The 18,742-nt window shown below is 44.6% G+C and overlaps 1 protein-coding gene and 1 long non-coding RNA gene across 4 annotated transcripts in view; one reads left to right on the top strand and one right to left on the bottom strand.

The window, feature by feature from the left end:
* OLFM3 (olfactomedin 3) overlaps positions 1-12,919 on the top strand; it is a 65,829-nt gene extending 52,910 nt beyond the window's left edge. For both annotated transcript variants that reach the window (XM_075098256.1, XM_075098255.1), the window contains exons 5-6: positions 9,775-9,881; positions 11,569-12,919. In XM_075098256.1, coding sequence (XP_074954357.1) covers positions 9,775-9,881; positions 11,569-12,246 — 785 coding nt within the window. In that variant the 3' untranslated portion in view covers positions 12,247-12,919. The remainder of the gene's footprint in view (positions 1-9,774; positions 9,882-11,568) is intronic.
* LOC142059419 (uncharacterized) overlaps positions 1-18,742 on the bottom strand; it is a 443,822-nt gene that overhangs the window by 292,198 nt on the left and 132,882 nt on the right. Inside the window, exon 1 of one of the 2 annotated variants that reach the window (XR_012661335.1) lies at positions 17,043-17,300. The exons of the other annotated variant lie outside the window; for it this stretch is intronic. This is a non-coding gene — a long non-coding RNA (uncharacterized LOC142059419). Of the gene's footprint in view, positions 1-17,042; positions 17,301-18,742 lie in introns of those variants that run through there. 2 annotated transcript variants of the gene reach the window in all.

Here is an 18,742-nt window from a genome sequence, read left to right as displayed (position 1 = left end):
TATAGAAGGATGAAGTTGGGGTTTTTTTGTTTGATGAAACGCTGCGTTATATTCTGATACTAATAAAAGTCAAGAGTAACTCGAGCTAAGGTCAGTCATACCATTCTAAGTTTGCACCAGTGTATCATATGTAATGACCCGCCCTGCTGTACAGAGAGGGAATTAAGATGGAAAATTATTACAGATGGCAACTTTAAAATCTAAGAGATTTAAAACTGGTTGGAGAGCTACAAATATTCTTTCAAAGAAGCTCAGACAGGCATTGCTAACTTAGGTCGTCTTTGGGATGTCAGCGTGGAAAACAAAATAGCAGGAAGTAGACTGGAACCAGTTTGGAGACGTGTACGTCGTAACCCTGTCGTCCTGCTATGGCACCTGAGAGCCCACGCTGACCGTGCTGTCTTTAGACCCGTAATATTAGCATTAGGAGAGATGTGCCGTCCCCAGTTCACAATAGAACGTAATGAAGCACTGCACCTAGCTCAGGGGAACGAAGCATGACTTTTGTAGGAATCACAGCATCAATCCGTTGCGAGCATTGCGCTAGATCTACATCAGGCAGCCTCCATCGTGTTCGCTCACACGGCCGGCTTTAGTAGTCAAGCGTTCAGCATCTCTGAAAAGCAGCGCTGGCTCGCTATCAGCTACCAAAACTAAAAGCCTGAAGTATCGTTATCCAGTGTCAGCCTCAACTTGCACTTCCCAAAGAGGGATAACTAGTACCTACCCGCTTTACAATCACAATGCAGAGTCTCCCCCACCCACCCTGTCCGTGCATTCTGAGGCCTCTGAATAGATCGCTCTTGCAACCTGGACTGCTACAGCCAACAGTCCAGCCCTTCTATGAGAAATAAGCGCTTTGGAAGTTAACACTGAACATGAATAAACTAGAAATTCCAAGGTTCAGTCCTGTGACCAGTATCTCGAGTATCACGCGTAAGGTGTTTACTTTTAAATGCTACCCATGGCATGAAATATGTCATTAACTTGATAAGCAGTTCTTCTCTATTTTTGTGAGGCAACGGAATGAGAAAAATCTAGGTTAGGTTAGCCTCTTAAATTATTTATTTTCAATTTCTTTATTTTTACACTAGAAATAACACAGTGATGATGGGCTAAAATACATGAAAGACTTCTTCAAACAGAAATTTCTTATGATCCTATTTTCCCCTCAGTACGCACACATAATAGCACATTACTGCACTGACAGGAGGCAGTCAGGAGAAAATGGCTGCATTGTGATACCACAGCAAGCAAGAAAATTCATATAAATAGACAGTATTTCCTGATAGTGAGTGTTCCAGTAAGTTTATTAGGCACCAAAAGATCATCAACTTACCTTTAATGAGTATCTTGTTTTTCTTTGCTTTTACTGCATGTTCTTGTAACATTGAGTAGTGAAGCGACTACAGGATTTTATACATCAGAATGACGAGGTGTATTCATCACAGGGGATTTTCCCCATTTTTCATCCACATGTCCCCTCCTACCTATCCTGAATTCCTGCAACACATTCTATTTCTCTTGACATACTAATATTAAAAAACCCAACTATTAAAATTATGCCTATTAACAATAGAGAGAAAATTTTTGTATGAAATAGATTATTAGGCACATCCATTATTAAAAGCGGTTTGGCCTTCTCAAGCTCTAATACAGACTTATTCTTCCTTATTGGCATTATTCCCTAGTCTTAGATGCTTAAATGACTTTTATGCTCACCTGCTAATGGACTGGCTGTATTTCTGGCCTACCCCACGTGCCTTTTAAAGTAAAACCAGCTTCAGTTAGGCTTACCGTGACTGACTCCTCCAAGGTGGTACTGTGAGCTCAGATCAGCAAGCATAAAGGAAAAGCAGCTCTCCTGCCCACACCTTTTCCCCAGCCACATCCACCGCGCTGGAGGCGATCCAGCTGCGACCGCCCCTGCCAACCCGATGCCAGGAGCCCGCGGCAGCAGACGGCAGACTGGCCCCAACGTGCCACAGGATCTGGCCTGAATCTTCACAGATTTTGTTGCACTTCACAATATAATTATCTAACCAGCATGTGTAATAGCTATTTTCCATTCATCTCCCTAGCAGGTGTTTTTCAGCAATATAATGCATTATTTATATTGTCCTGGCCACTTCAAAGGGATCTTCCATCTGCACTGGCAACGCTTGCAACACTCATTAACATACAGTAAGCAGTTGCCTTACTTTCTTCTGAGGTTTAATGATTACCACAGCAGTTGTGATAACTGAAACTTGCTCCGTCCCTTTGGAATAAGAGAAAATTCAGTCAGAAGCCACTGAGAAATTTGTCCACAAAACTTTAAAAGGCTACATACAATTAAACACGTAGGAATAGAGGGCGTATGACGGCACACACCAGTGTCACACACCCTTATGCGTGAATGGGTCCTTTGCTGGCAGTCATGTAAGGCATGTGCGTTTCTAAGAGAACGCAGGGTGCGCAGTATGCTTGGGACCCTCGTATTCTTGTCATAATATGTTTGTGAAATCAGGAAAAAATAATAATAATATGGGTAGCATTCACAGAAATCAATACCATGCCAAACATTGCTTATGAAATACGATGAAATAGAGTAGATGTACCTTGGATTCATTTGTAGCTGCATCTGATTATAATGTAGAATCTAAACAATATTTTACCGTAACATTTTTTGGCAGAAATACAAATTAGGCTGTTCTATGTATGCAAAGAAGAGCTGTTACATCAGTGGCAGAAGAGGTATTAGTGCAGGCGTGAGATTACTTTATTGATTGCAGTGGTACTTGAACTTCCAGAGCATCCTTTGGGATTTCAAGAACTTTGCAAATATCATTTAGCACAAAACTGTGCGAGAGATGTAGATTGTTATCCCCATTTTGCAGATGAAGGAACAAGCAGCCCAGGAGGATAAATGACTTTCCCAAAGATTACACGGCAAGTCATTGCACACATGCATTAGAATCCAGAGGCTCCCTCTCAGCAAGCTCTAATAACTAGACTGTTGTGCTTCCTGGGTTTGTATTACGCGGGACAACAGACGTACACCCATGGAGTAAGAGCTAGTTCCTCATCCCCTCACATTACAAAGTGACGTTATGACAAATTCAATCATAAGCAGGAAAGTGCAAGTATTAAAACACTTGGAAGCCATTTGTGCAACTTCTGAAAAAAATACTCGCTTCATTTTCCCCTATTTATTACCTACAGTAAATAGGATAGTGACGCTTAAAGAACATTTCAAGAGAATGTTTTGATTTTATTTCCCGAGCAAGACCTTCTGTAAATCACGCGCTCGCTTGGTGTATATGTAGCAGCTACCAATATTCATTTGCCTCACAGAGAGTGGGACTATCAGCTACCTGCTCCTACCTATCTTCAAAACAGCTCCTGTCCAATTGGTCTGTCACAGCCTTCTCCTGGTACTTGCTCACTTTGGAGCAGCTTTCCAGGCATGTTCTGCCCCACAGACTTGCCCAGCCTACAGAGATCGTACCTCTACCTTCTTTTATTAATGGTCACTTTATGCTCAGCTTCTCCCCCAATATAAATACAGGAAAACCAAACAGACTTACTGGAGTCCACAGTACAGAACTGTTACAAGAGATGAATCAAGCCATAAGCACCCAGACTGTGTGCGTGATATGTTTCTTCTGCAGCTCAGTTTAGGATGGATTAAACACTCAGAGGTTTGATTTTTCCAATTACTACGATCAGTTATGGTTGGGATTTTCTAATGTAGGCAGCTGTTCCTTCAAAGTCGAGGGAGACTACTAGTGACTTCTTCTAAAAATCCCACACTTTTTCTGTGTAACCCCATCTGAACCACTTGGTGGTGGAAAAAGGCCTAGAAATATAATTTCATTCTTTTTTCATAGTGTTCCTGAATTTCCTGACATTTGCTAGTATGGAGATAGATAGATATATATATATATTCACACATGACCTACCTTCTCACTAGCATGTGGTCCTCCTTCTGTCAGGGAATTAAAGAGCAGAGGTTTGCTATAAAGCAAAACTTCTCAACCAGTAAAAAAAAAAGCTTTCCTCTATCACAAGAGTTATTTCCACATCCTCATACATTCCCTCCTGCCAGAAAAAAAAAAGGGGGGGGAGAAAAAAGAAAGGGATTTTGGCCGTGTTAAAAAAAAACCCCACATACGCCAGTTTTAATTCTCAGCCACCTCGCTGCTATGGAACAGTCACAGCCCAGAAGTGTTTCCCATTGCACGTGACATTTGTCTATGTTCCATTTTCCTACAAACACCATGAGCTAAAGAAAAGTCTCAACTGGAAACTAACTGGAATTTTTTTCATGTCAGACGCCCAGACTTGCCATGCCACAGAAGTGTTAAGTAAATGATCCTGCTTTTCAGTATATTAGTATCACCATTCCCTAGCAAGGAACCTCAGCGTGCAAGATCAGTTTTCACATAGCCACGCAAACAGTTATAAGGTTCATTCTGCAGCTAAGAACATAGGCTGGGATTAGATCAACACATTTTGCTCTTAAGTAGGCAAGAAGCCGTTTCCAGTTCTGGTGGAGGAGTGAGGAAAATTCCTTGCCCTGAATGCAAAGTTGGAAGTGCTGCAACCACTCAGACAGCTCACCTTGCTTTGTCAGTGAACTGTTAAACGTTCTATCGAGCTTCGCTCTTGGAAGAGTTGTCATTCACTTAACTTCTGTATCAAATGCAAGATCAGGCTTGGGCAAGCTATAAGGGAATTATCTTTATAAAGTCAGTATTGATAATTATTTCAGTGTTGAACAGATTGATAAGCTGCGTATTGTAGTAACGTGTCATCAAAATGCTGCGATATTCATCTGGAATAAATTATTTGTGTTAGTAAGTCAATAATACTTCAGCACAGACAGCACACTCGCTACTTTATAATGAACAAAACAATCCCGATTCTGCCAATTTTTATAGGTCTGCTGGAACAAATGGGTAAGCACATATGAAGGTAGGGCTCTGAAAGCCAGAACTGGAAAAAACGATACCTTTTTCCTGAAGAATGAGAAATTAGTTTTACTGTTTTCTCAATTGCATTCACTTGATTCTCTTAATTTCCGATCAAAGACTGGAAGTGACACTGCAGTAGGGGACTGTCTGAAGGCTTGACAGAACGAAGTGTGACGTGAATTTCAGAGGGATTTCGATGGGAAGGGGAGGACAGTTTAGCCTCAATTACCTTTTCCTAGTCTCGCACTTCCCTGCATCATCAGCCAGCAACAGGTTCACTGTATTCACAAGACCAGCATTTAGCAAGCCAGTTGATTTGCGGAATACTTGGGAAATTTACTTCTACAAAAGTTACTTGTGCAGCCTCAAACAGCTCAAAACAGCATGAGCTGATTTAGCGAGTTGACCATTCAGCCAGGACTTGCTCTGGGGCCTTGTCCTGTCTTTCTGAACTCAGAGAACTTACTGATAAGGGGTTCCAGTCCACATGTGCCTGGAAGCAACGGTTTGAGCTCCAGCTACTCAAAAGAAAAGAGAGATGACGCCCATGTACTTGGCCCTGAACGTTTTTCAAATTACAGAAGAGTGAGGTTCTGAAACAATCTTCAGTTGGAGTACGGGTGAAGGTAGGCAAGTGCAAACAATATTTCCACATTTTAAAATCACTTTAATGATTTTCTAAAGAGGCTGTCTGCAACGGCAGGGTACTGGACTTACACGACTAGAATTTTGGCAGAGACTTCATGCATTAAGCTCCTGTGCCTAAATATGTCCCAGCACTGAGGAGGCTGTGATGACAAGACGGAGGTGGGCACCGACAGCTCTGCTGCTTCCTTCCTGCTGGCCACGCTGCCTGCCACTGCTGAGGTTTACAGCAGAAACCTGCTGACGGGATAAGAATTGTCGCTACAACAGGAATGGCTTTCTATAGGTGGAAAAGATACTTGTATTATTACTCCTTAACTATAAATACCACTTCCATCAAGTTATATCACAAATAGGCAGATATATAGGTTTCTGTGTAACAAACAAGGAAGGAAAAGATGGGACATACTATAGGGCAGGAAAAAAAAAAGTATCCTCGTGCCTCTTACAAGGTGCTTTTGTTATGCTGAAAAGAAAATCACAGAATCCCAGAACGGTTTGGGTTGGGAGGGACCTTTAGAGCCCATCCAGCCCAACCCCTCTGCAGTGAGCAGGGACGTCTTCAGCTAGACCAGGTCACTCAGAGCCCCGTCCAGCCTGGCCTTGGATGTCTAGGGATGGAGCCTCCACAGCCTCTGGGCAACCTGGGCCAGGGTTTCACCACCCTCATTGTAAAAAATTTCTTCCGCCTATCCAGTCTAAATCTCCCCTCCTTTAGTTTAAAGCCATCACCCCTTGTCCTGTCACAGCAGGCCTTGCTAAAGAGGTTGCCCCCATCCTTCCTGTAGCCTCCCTTTAAGCACTGGGAGGCCGCAATAAGGTCTCCCCGCAGCCTTCTCTTCCCCAGGCTGAACCACCCCAACTCCCCCAGCCCAGCCTCGCAGCAGGGGGGCTCCAGCCCTCGGAGCATTTCTGTGCCCCCTCTGGCCCCGCTCCCACAGCCCCGTGTCTGTCCCGTGCTGAGGACCCCAGGGCTGGAGGCGGCGCTGCAGGGGGGTCTCACAGAGCGGGGCAGAGGGGCAGCACCCCCTCCCTCGCCCTGCTGCCCGCGCTGCTGGGGATGCAGCCCAGGGCACGGCTGGCTTCTGGGCTGCGAGCTCACATCGCCGGCTCATGTCCAGCCTATCCTCCCCCAGTGCCCCCAAGTCCCTCTCCGCAGGGCTGCTCTCAGCCCCTCCATCGCCCGGCCTGTACGGATACCGGGTGTTGGGCCCGGCCCAGGTGCAGGACCTTGCACTTGGCCTTGTTGAAACTCAGGAGGTTCTCCCAGGCCCACGCCTCCAGCCTGTTCAGGTCTCTCTGGATGACATCCCATCCTTCTGGCATGTCAACTGCCCCGCTCAGCTTGGTGTCATCTGCAAACCTGCTGAGGGTACATTTGATCCCACTGTTTATGTCACTAATGAAGATATTAAACAGCACTGGTCCCAGTACGGACCCTTGAGGGACACAACTCGTCACCAGTCTCCATCTGGACGTTGAGCCATTGACCACTACCCTCTGGATGCAACCATCCAACCAATTCCTTATCCACTGAACAGCCCACCTACCAAATCCGGATCTCCCCAGTTTAGAGAAGCTTGGTCCCTTTTTCAGTCAGCTGCCCCTCAGCTACATAGCAACTCTGCTAACAGTCCTCCTTCCCTGACCACTACATGCTATCTGCGAATCAAAATTTAATCAGATAAATATACCCTGACTCAAACTGCCGATCATTTCGTGCCTGAAGGTCATTTTCACATTGAACAGTATCTCAGCACATTTTGAAAGCTCGTTCTCTAAAAGCAGCTGACTCCCGTCACAGGGGAAAGCTGCTCCGTTCATATAGTTTAAACCAAATCAGGACTGAAGAGATGTATTAATTATTAATAACACTAAATTAACTGGCAATCAGTGAACTATAAATTCAGGATCAATACAAGTAATACAACAGACAAACCACAGTACTAGACACTTAAGAAACATTAATAAACCTACAAATTTCCAAACACCCTTTTCTAGCTAGTATCAAAAAGCCCCAGTCGCCCACGGCACACCACGCACACACCCCCGTGGAGTTACGTGCACAGAGGGCCCCCAACAGCCGGCCCGGGCTACCAGCACACTCCCTGCTGGGGACGTGGGGCCTCGAGCTCGGCGCCGCCCGCGACCCACTAACGCCCACGCCGGCGGGGTCGCAGCACCCAGCCGGCGGCTGCCCCAAACACGGCACTCGCCGACGGCAGGGCCGTCGTGCCAGCGGGCGGCTCTGCAGCTTCGCCTCACGCCGTGCGCGCTCCCGTGCCGAAGGCGGGCTCTGCGAGCACCCCCCCATCTCCGCCACGGGCCCTGCTCCAAGCTTCGTCCTTCCGTAGCGGAATTCCACAGCTCAGTTTTGATCCCACACTTAGCTTCCTGGCTATTTATTTAAACAGAGGAAACAGTGTTTCAGACTTCCAAGTTCTTTGCTTATGTTTTCCTACGGATTTCAATACTGTGTTTTAAAGGCTGCAATTAGTATAATTCTTTAACTCGTAGATTCATTGTATTTTAATAATCTTAAAACTACAAATTCAGCAGTAATTTTTTCCTAATTTCTTTCTAGTCATTATTAGTTTTCTGATAACTTTATTCCAAATGTAACATTCCAGATTACAAATTAAACCCCTTTGAAGGTTTGAGTTTGCCTCGTGCCCATTTCTAATACTATTTACTAACATACTACCCAAAAATAGAAGCTTTCACCTTGATCAGATATAGTCCTCTACTTTCCAAGCTAATAGTGTTCATTGCCGCAGGAAAACAGCGCTCGATACTAGAAGCCTATCTACAAAATAATTCTGGAGTAAAAAATTACGTACTGTGATAAGCAACTGTAGAAAACCTGTAAGAGTATATAAAAGGAGAAATTACAAAATACCTTCAAAAGATTATAAGATACATAGATTGAGATGCGTAAATAACAATGCCTTTGAACCCGCCCAGAAAACAGACACAGCCTGTGCTGCTCACTGAGGCCGCGGCACGTACTCGATTATCTTCATTTCTGTGACACCCCACTTCCCTGGCCCTGACCGAAGTCCCCGCCAGCAGCCCCCGAGCTGTCACCGCAGCATTAACCCCCTTCTACCTGACCGAAGCAGGCTTGCACAATACATCCCTTGCCAGCGACACAGCCTAGCATATCCAGCCTTGATGTGACCTTCTCTTTTGAACTGCATAAATACACTCTCAACACCAGACGCAGCTTGTTTTCCACATTTCCCAGACAGACAGTTATACCGTATAGCACAGCCATGTATCACGGAGAAGCACTTGTTTTTAAATTAAAGAAATAAATGAAACGTGTCACTTCTTTTTACATTCTTCTGGAATGTCTTTTCTTCAAAAACATGCTCTTTCATCTAATCACCTACACACCGCGGTGTGGTATTAAGCCTCTTGGTAAACACAAATCCCACCAGGGGCTTGCTGCTAATAGGGATGTTATTAATGTCCCCTAAAATATAGATTTGTGGATTGTTAGGAAGCTCGGCATCCAAGATCATATCGACTCTCCTTATTTCCTCCCAGACAGTCTAATATGAGACAGCCTAATGGATTAGAAGCCAACCGATACAGCCAAGGTTGCTGAATAAATCTCATTTTCACTTTCTTACCCTCAGAGAGGCCCCTAGCACTGGCACAGCTACACGCAGGTAACCACAGGGCGGGCAGACAGACAGACGCAGGCATTTGGGTACAAGCTCGATGTCTCCTGTCTGCCCTTAACCCCCTTGTTACCCTGGTCAATGGAAGACTGAAACATCCATCAATCCTAGCCTTGCATTGGACTGTCTGAAGGCAAAGGCGAGGGGAGTTTGTGTCTTCATTTATTATTAAAGGTTATTCACTTCGGCTCAGAATATATTTTACTAGGTTGCATTTTGCTTTATGCCCAGAAAACGTGACTGCGCTTTAAAAATATATAAAAACAAAAATATACACAAATAAATTTTTGTTCGTATATTTTTACATATTTATATTACTGCTTGATAAGGAAAGGTTCGTAGAGCAAAGATGGCAATCCATCTTCAGTGTAAGCCTGAATCCCCTGGAGTCACTGTTTAGAGCAACTGGTCTTGTGCTCTGGCTGATGTCAAGGAGAGTTGTGTGATTATTTGCATTAATGCATTTGTTTTTCTAATTTCAGCGTGTGGCAAATTGATGAAAATTACAGGCCCCATTACAGTCAAGATATCCGGAACCCGATTTGGAGCCTGGATGACAGACCCATTAGCGTCAGAGAAAAATAACCGAGTATGTTAAGGCACTGAGTATCTCTGTGTCCTTCTGGCGTTTTACTTGCTTTATTTTAATCTTTAAAAAGATATTTTCCCCCTAGGAGGTTACGCTGACAAGCATGTTACATCTGCTTCGTCATTTTCACTGTTAAATATCTTCAGAGAAAAAGCATCAGTGTTTGTGGAAAAACATCCGCAGACAAAAGTTAGCCGAGTGCCATTGCGCCGTTTCCTTCAACTGGGTCAGGGATGGCAAACGCCTGTCTGAATCAGCTACACAGCTTTTTTTCTTTCTATCACATTTAATTGAGCTTGGGTCTTCAAGAAACCAAGTAATATAACGCGAACATCAACGCTTTTACCCAAGGGCGTAACCATAACGCAGCACAGTCAAAATTTGCAGGCTTAGGCCCCGTGTAAGCTGCGTTCAGACCTTTAACCTCCTCAGATCCAAGTCATGTTATTGTTTGGATCTGCAGTAGGATCCCAAATAGGCCACAGCTATTGGAGCTAATACACAGCTAATGGAGGTGCTCCCTCCATTAAAGGGCTTTTGAAGCCCAGGTATCGTTTGTACGAGACCCCGAAGGTTCAGTTTTTGAACGCAGACAAAAGCAAAGGCAACGCACAAGCGGCAATAGGTCAAGGCGTGCGGGCAGCTCGCCCCTGCCTGCGCCGTGCGCGCGGGTTTACCACCGACCCCAGGAATCGCAGTTGCCTTCAGGAGAGCACAAACTCTGCCCAGCCCCAGCTTGTCCTGAGGAAGTTTCCAGTGCCAGCAGCTGCTCCAGAACCATCCCCATGGGCCCTTGCCTCCGCCAGCCCCTGCGCCCCGCTGTGCCCCCTGCCCTGCACACCCTACAGCCCTGCAACCCCCTCCCCCTTCCCCCCACCGCCCCCCTCTGAAAGCAATGCAGAGACCACCCGTGTGCACACAAATTCGAACAAACCACGCCCCCGCGGTGTCTCAGTAGGAAGAGGAGGAGCTGAACTGGCGTTTATACAGATGTTTTGTTAATGCCAGTTTTGAAATCGGCACAAAAAGTACCTCCAGAAATTTTTCTGTTCTTTTGCTAGCCAGGATTTGATTTGTCCTCTAACAAACGAAAAGGAGAAAAGGCGAAATGCATGAAGGGGGAAACTGGGGAATGGAAGTTGGCTACAGAACATTTTTAAAAAGTATTGATTTTGTTTTAAGGGAAAAAATGGTTCCTAAACTTTACTGGTTTAAATTGCTATTACATTTGGTTTCTTTACTAACAATACACTATTTTTCACCGATGAGAGGTTCAGCTGAAGAAAATTCAACCAAATCTATTTGGAAGCATAAATCCAAGCTTAGCTCACATGCCATTTCCCATCTCTCTGATTATTAGTCTCTGGGAAGTCTTTAAGCAAGCCCCGAACAGCAGAGACCCAAACCCTGAATAATCCAAAATTAAATTTCTCTGAAAACGTAGGCGCTGTAGTTAGTAACAGTCTTCTTGAGAGTTTGCCTGTGTAGGTAAGCTTTGATTCAGAATTTCAAGGGTTCTTCATGCTTTTCTAATAGCAATGTGGACGACGTCGTACTCCGGCAGCCTGCCGCACGCCTAAAAACTTTTTTCCTTCTTTTTCTGCAATGCATCCATCATGCCGCATCATGCTCATGTACCACAGATTGCGTTCCAGGTGTTTACCCCCCGTCTTTGTTTTCTTTCCAGGTCTGGTACATGGATAGTTACACTAACAATAAAATTGTCCGTGAATACAAATCAATTGCAGACTTTGTCAGCGGGGCTGAATCAAGGACATACAACCTTCCATTCAAATGGGCAGGAACCAACCACGTTGTCTACAATGGCTCCCTCTATTTCAACAAGTATCAGAGCAACATCATCATCAAATACAGCTTTGACACTGGGCGGGTGCTTGCGCAGCGCAGCCTTGAGTATGCTGGCTTTCACAATGTCTACCCTTACACCTGGGGTGGCTTTTCTGATATCGACCTGATGGCAGATGAAATCGGGCTTTGGGCTGTCTACGCCACCAACCAGAACGCAGGCAACATTGTCATCAGCCAGCTAAACCAGGATACGCTGGAGGTGCTGAAGAGCTGGAGCACAGGCTACCCAAAGAGAAGTGCCGGGGAGTCCTTCATGATCTGTGGCACCTTGTACGTTACTAACTCTCACTTAACGGGAGCCAAGGTCTACTATTCTTATTCCACAAAAACCTCCACTTACGAGTATACAGACATTCCTTTCCATAATCAGTATTTTCATATATCCATGCTTGACTACAACGCAAGAGATCGAGCTCTCTATGCCTGGAATAATGGACATCAAGTCCTCTTTAACGTCACCCTCTTCCACGTCATTAAAACCGAAGATGACACATAATTTTCTTGCCCTTCCCTTTCCCTCACCTCCCTCCCTCAACGCAGTGTCATTTGTGATAAACTCTAAAGCATCCACCTCCCTCAGTTCCTTTTAATTTACGTTTCTTTTCTCATTAAGGAAAAGCAAAATTTTCTACCATATAACTCATTTCAAATACGGCCGAGCCTGTCAAAAATGACCTGTTGGAAATAAAAGCATCTTAACTCATGATTCTACAAGGTCTGTCAAGACCTTGTCTTGAAAAGCACTAAAGAGGATTTAAGTGGCTAAAGACAGTTCTAAAAAGATTATGATCTGCCTTATTTTAGAGTCAGAGACTAATGGTGGCTTAAGTGCATGAATGTCTCTTTTTACCTCATTTTTGTTTTTAATCTATTGCTCAACTTCAGGAGATATTTTGGTAGTGTCAGACATATTGCACATTGTATTTTTTTATTTATTCCAAAAGAAAGATTTAGGAATTTAATTTACTTGGGCACGGAGTATGATTCGTTTTGCCATCACCCAATTTCAGATGTGGTGCTGTACAGTATGTTTTTAAATCTCTTGCAAACATTTTATCGACAGTATGTATTTCTACCATTGTAACCACCATCGTGCAATTGTACCTCTTCACTTATGTGAAAGTAAACTAAGTACTATTTTTTATAAAATATATCGAAGCTTAATTGCAGTTCTGGCTATGAGTCAATTGAAAGTGGTAAAAATCCAAGGGAAAAGTTGTAATTTCTGAGAAAGACCAAGAGTTTCTCAGGTGCCTGATCCCTATTCTCAGCTTTGCTTGACAGACCCCTTCTTATTCACCGTCGGTGCTTACTGGCAGATTTGCAGCTTTGAAGCCTCAGGCCCGTCCCAGCTTTACAATTGTTTGCCCTGCCCAATTTATATCTTCTGCTGCTGGCTTCTCTCTCTCAATCCCTTTTTCTCCTACTCTCTTTCCTTCCACCATTTTATTTCCTTTGTTTATGCTCGTTCCCTGACCTGGGCTTTACGAGAGAGACTCTGAAAGCCAGCTACTGCCCGTGCCTCCGGCCCGAGGGCGTGAGTGCCTCCCGTATTCCTGCTGTTCCGGGGCAGCGAGGAGCAGTGTTAGAAGACAAGTTGATTTCCTTAATCTGCCTGTCGCCTTACTCATCATAGAGGAACGGTCATCTGTTGACAAAGCTCTTCTCTGGGGTTGCAGTAGTCAGGGAGGAAATACAAAGGAAAAGGGTCAAAGCCTAAGTGATCAGCGTGGCACCTGGCAGCCCCCGTCTTGCTTGCCCTTGCTCGAAAACAGCCACAACACTGAGGCCAACCTCTTGCGAAGAGGTTTGGGGTTTGCTGCCAGTAGTGTTGTTACTTATGGTCAAAACTGATGCCTTTAGGAAGCAAGTATTTCTGAAAGCTGCGTGGCTTGCAACACTGTCTCATTGGAAATTTAGGTGGGGGGTGGATCATTTATTGAGAAAATGGAATGAGGTGCTTTTTATCTATTTTGGCATAAATGGCAAGAAACTAGCATTAAGAACTAGTACAAGACTTTGTAAAAAGCTGGGTTATCACATAATGCCAAAAGACAGGTATCTGAAAACTTGTGCAAAAGCTGTGTTCTTCACAAAATCTGTGACTCTCTTTAAACCCTTTTAAGCTGGGCTCATAAAAAGCAAGAACATTTACGAAAATGTTCCTGTTCAAGAAAAACAATTAAATGCGCTGACATTTTGCCAGATCTATTTTGAAGACATTTGATTTCCTGCTTCTTCCAACACAGCAGGTGAGACCACCTTAAGGCTCATGAGTGTTTTCATTATTATAAATAAATGACTAGATACAAGTCTGCTTTACAACATAAGCCCACGTGAAGCTGAACAACAAGTTGCCTTATTTTTCATATTGGCTGCAAAACAGAAAACGATTAATTAGGTTTCAAGAACTGATAAAGGGGGAAAAACCCAACAAATTACACTACAACATGACCAGAGAAGAGTTCCTCTCCTGCCTCTACTTCCCCCCTCCTGTGTAGCTGAAATAACAGCTGTTATCCCTCACGGTCGCTTACACAGGATTTGGGGACACCGAGTTCAGCTCAACAGACAAATTAAACCACTTCACTCCTGTAACCAGCTTTCCGGTATTGACAGCAAAGCCCCCTCTGACACGTGAAAGCGTATACAACCACCCATTAAAAAAGGTCTTTTACGCCATATAGGAATGTTTTATGAAAAAAAGGTATGTTCAGATTTTTATCAAAAGCCCTAAAATAAACCCTAACCTTTCCCCACATGGCGTAACTTCAACAAAACAGAACTTTCTCACAAATACAGCACTCTTAAAAACAATAGTCATTAGATTCAGAAATAAAACTTTTCTACCGTATCCTCATAAACTAGACTAACACTCATGACGTGAGAATCACTTAATCTGAAAAAAAATGGTTAGTACTGTATTTCTTCATAAGAATCTCATACTGTGTAATTAGCATGCATACATTAGTACAAGTTGATAACAGCTCTTATAGTAAGATTAATCTCACCTGATTTCCGTGCTGTTTAGTTGGCCATTGAAAGGATAACAGACTCCATTAGTCAAAGGAAAGAAAGAAACACTACTCCAGGGTGCTAGAGATGGGTGGATAAGAGGGGTAGGAAAAGGTACCTTTGAAGGGTGATTTGTCTTACTGATGAAGCTACTGCGCTAAAGCATAGAAGTCATACCTACATAAATCTTGCCCTTCTAAATTAGTAACAATGGGTTGGATTTCAATGCCTTTAAACATGAAATAACAGCTTGCACAGCATTAATACAAAAAAACCACCAAAACAAAAAAAAAAACCACCGCACAAAACACCACTCTGGTGAGACATCATTAAGTAAATAGCACTGCTTCCCACTAAGGAGCGTTCATTTTTCTGTGAATCAGTGCTGATCACCTGCCTCTTCCAAATTAGAAACTCCAAGGTCATATTCCCAAAAGGCTGAAAACACCATCCCTCAATACAAGCAAATCTGTGTTACAGGCTTTGCCTTCATAATTGAGCAGCACAAGCAGAAAATCTTCATAATACAGCGGCAGCCTACACTCAGCAAGTAAAGTTGTCTTCTTACAGTTGAAGCATAGGCTGTTTGTTATAAGGAGGTACTGATACTATGGGGGGGAATCTCTCCTTAAACATGAGAAAATTAATTGTAGGGCCTATTTTAATGCCCTAGTGACCTCCTCCTTCGAGGGATAAACATGTAACAGGACGACATCATTCCTGCACCCAAAAGAATTCTTAAACGCCACGCGGCTGTGCCGCCGGCAGAGAGGGGTGCGCACAACCGCAAACCAGCACAGGAGCACCAGCCCGCCAACGCGCCGGGCCGGCCTCTCCCGAGGGAGCCCAAGGAACGCGAGCGATGGGCGCCGCAAAGCCCGCGGCTTGCTCCCTGGACCGGGCTAACCGCTCCCCACGACAAAACGGGTACAACAAACCTCCCCAGAGAAAGCTTCCTGAGCAGTATCATCTTTTATAGTCCCTTCTGGCAGTTTTTTTCCAGTGAGTGGCTATCAAATCTAGTGTTACGCACTGAGGCTGTTCCGCCTGCCCTCACTGTCGCAGCGTGCTAAGCAGAGTGACTCTGCGGAGCCTGCTCGGCGCTGTCGCCACTGCTAGCGAAAGATGGGATTCAATTTGAAAAGTCAAAAGCAAACAGTTGAATGAGACAGAGTGAGTCAATGTTTTAATCACAGAGAGCTTATATCTAAGAAGATTCGTTCCCAGACAAGCTCGGGGGGCACTAGCTGTCACTCAGCTCGGCAGGCTGGATGCACAGCGAAGGTAGATAGGATCTGTGCTTCAAACCACAGCCTGAATAAACCTGTTACCTGGTTATTTCATAATAAACAATTTCTTAGAAAACACTGCAGTAGAGATGAACAAACCATTCACAGCAAATTATTTATCTGGTGAATTTTATCCTTTCCCAGTTCAAGAATTGCCAGAGAACAGTCTTGATTCGGACTGATTTTTATGCTGGTTAAAACATTCTTGGAAATCGTTTATAGGAAGACACATGCCCACATAAATCACCAAGCACTCCCTGCTGTGAATCTTACCCGACGTCCCTGGCCTTCGGGAAGCAATGCTGAGCGTTCGGGCATCTCTTCCACAAGAGGCCGATGGATGAGGGCAGCGGCTGCGGGGCGTCGGGACAGGGCTGTGTCTCGGCCGTTGTGCTGACCAGCTCCCCACTGCACTAGTTCTGAGGAGACCAACTCCCGCTCCGCCACGTCCTCCAACAAGTGCATCCCACCAGAAACTCACACTCAAAAGGACTCAAGCTTGCAAAGACTAACGTCCACAGAGCATAGAGCCAAGTCCTAAAACTCGCCTCCCCACCATGAATAGAGACCGTCTTACTGCCAAAAGAAAAGGCAAAGCCCATTTTCTAAGCTGAGCTTTTCTCAGTAATTCTCCTCCCACACACGGCCATACACATGCACATCAATATGCAAGCAAATATATTAATTAGAAACTCATCCTAGAATTACAGAATAATAAGGTTACTTCTCCCACAGAAAACAGGCCGTTTAGGTTATGCAAAGATCGTTATTACTGGGGTTTCTACATTCACTTACTGGGAAACTGAGGAGACGCAGAGTTACCCAGCCCCAAGATCTGGAGACTATGTAAAAAGGAATGTTTTGTGCGGCATGGCTTTGGCTGGGCTCTGGCGAACAGCCCTACTACACTGATGAGGTAGCTACGACCACAGATTCACAGAACTGAGACGTGCAGGGGTTTTCTCCAAACTGCGAACAGACCACCCACCTGATTATTCTGGTATTATGATGAATTACCACTCTCAATCTGTGAACTCCTGTAGACTTCCAGTTGCTGTCAATCAGTGCATTTAGTAAGCGTTTCAAGACAACTTCTAGCCTTCCGCGTCTCTCTCTTTCCTCAGAGGCCTCTCCCGTAAGTAGCACACACTGTCAGACAAGCTGCAAGGGCGACGGTCGCAAGGGCCTCGCTCAGGTCAGCAGGGATTATTCATAAATGTAGAGACTGGCCCCAGATAGCGAAGCTCCGTACTTCCCCTGACACCACCACGTGGAGGAAACCCCCAGCCTTAAAAGCACAAGTCATGTTTATTGATTTTATAGCACCAGGAGTTGCACAAGCTTCCCATTAAAGTGTTCAGCCTCTTAAAGGCCAAGGATATTTGTCTCTATCTCTGAAATGGAGGCAGGGAAGAAAATTCCTGTCTTCTTCAGAGTCAGAAATTTCTGCTGGACTTACACACAGCTTGCCAGCCGAGCAGCAGCACCTCTGGGATGTGCTCGTATCTACTGCTTCAGAACACTCAATTAAAATAATTACGTTGCAGAAACATTTCAGCAGTCCAAGTGAAACAAAGCTTCTTCAGCATTTTGCTTCACAAATGGCAGAGTTTTAAACACAGCCCACTATAAATGCAGGTAATATTTCGATCAGCTGCATTCTGCCCCCGCCTCTGAGTCCCCTGTACAAAAGTCCCATTTTCCCTGAAAACTGCGCAGCCGATACACCATGGCAGCAAAGAAAAATATATGAAGGCACATGAAAATGACAGCTAACAGGTCAGATTTGGCATCTCAAAGCACAATCCATTTTACTCTGCTTTTTATGCAGAAGCTTGAATTCATATTTACACAGTTCTTAAGGTGAACATGAGCAGTACGAATCCAGTGGGTCAGAAATACTCATTTTATTACTTCAGCCTACAGTGACTTAGTGCAATGCTCGTATTGCTCCGTGCTGTGGGCTCCGCACCCTGAGCAGATATCCCCAACATTTGCTGCCGGCAGAAAACGCTGTCGATACCTCCCTCAGAGAACCTACATCAAAGACAGCAGCAACTCTCCACAGCCAGCTGCATCTTTCTGAAACTAATGAAATCCCTCTCACCCACATTTTTTTCTGAGCTTTACACCAGCTCGGTATGCATCTCGCAGCAGAAGTTATGTTCCGGCCATGGTGCGCCCGAAGGTAAGCCGAAGAGTGGCCTGGCTCCGGCAATCAGACCATGCCCGCGCTTACAGCGCTCCATTGAGAGTCCGACTGAGCTCGCGGGGGCCGCCTCGTTGCTGCAACTGCTCACATGCAGACGGGTCAAGCATCTTCAAGCATTGCTACACTCCATAGTCCTCCTGACAGGTACGGTTATCTGTAGCTTTATGTGCTTTGGATCATACAGGGTTATTTTTGTTCTTTGTTTAAAAGAACTCACAATACTGAAACTTATAAATTGAGTAAAGTGATTGCTGTATATTTACCCTATACTAGGTCCAATTCCCTGTCCCTTTTTTTTTTTTTTAACACAAATGGTTTGGAGCCCTTTAGGATGAAAACATTTACTGTTAATACTAGACACTGAAGCATCAACGAAGCCACTAACTTCAGACTTCTGTAGGGAGTACTTTGCCAGTATTCTCTACTCCTGCCTGACCCCTGTGGAGACAGCAGCTTATTTGAAGTTTCGAGTGAGA

Source organism: Phalacrocorax aristotelis, chromosome 6 (genome assembly GCF_949628215.1).
Source record: "Phalacrocorax aristotelis chromosome 6, bGulAri2.1, whole genome shotgun sequence".
Classification (NCBI taxonomy): Eukaryota; Metazoa; Chordata; class Aves; order Suliformes; family Phalacrocoracidae; genus Phalacrocorax; species Phalacrocorax aristotelis.
The sequence above is the reverse complement of the archived record's forward strand: the minus strand, read 5'-3'. Positions and strand labels throughout refer to the sequence as shown.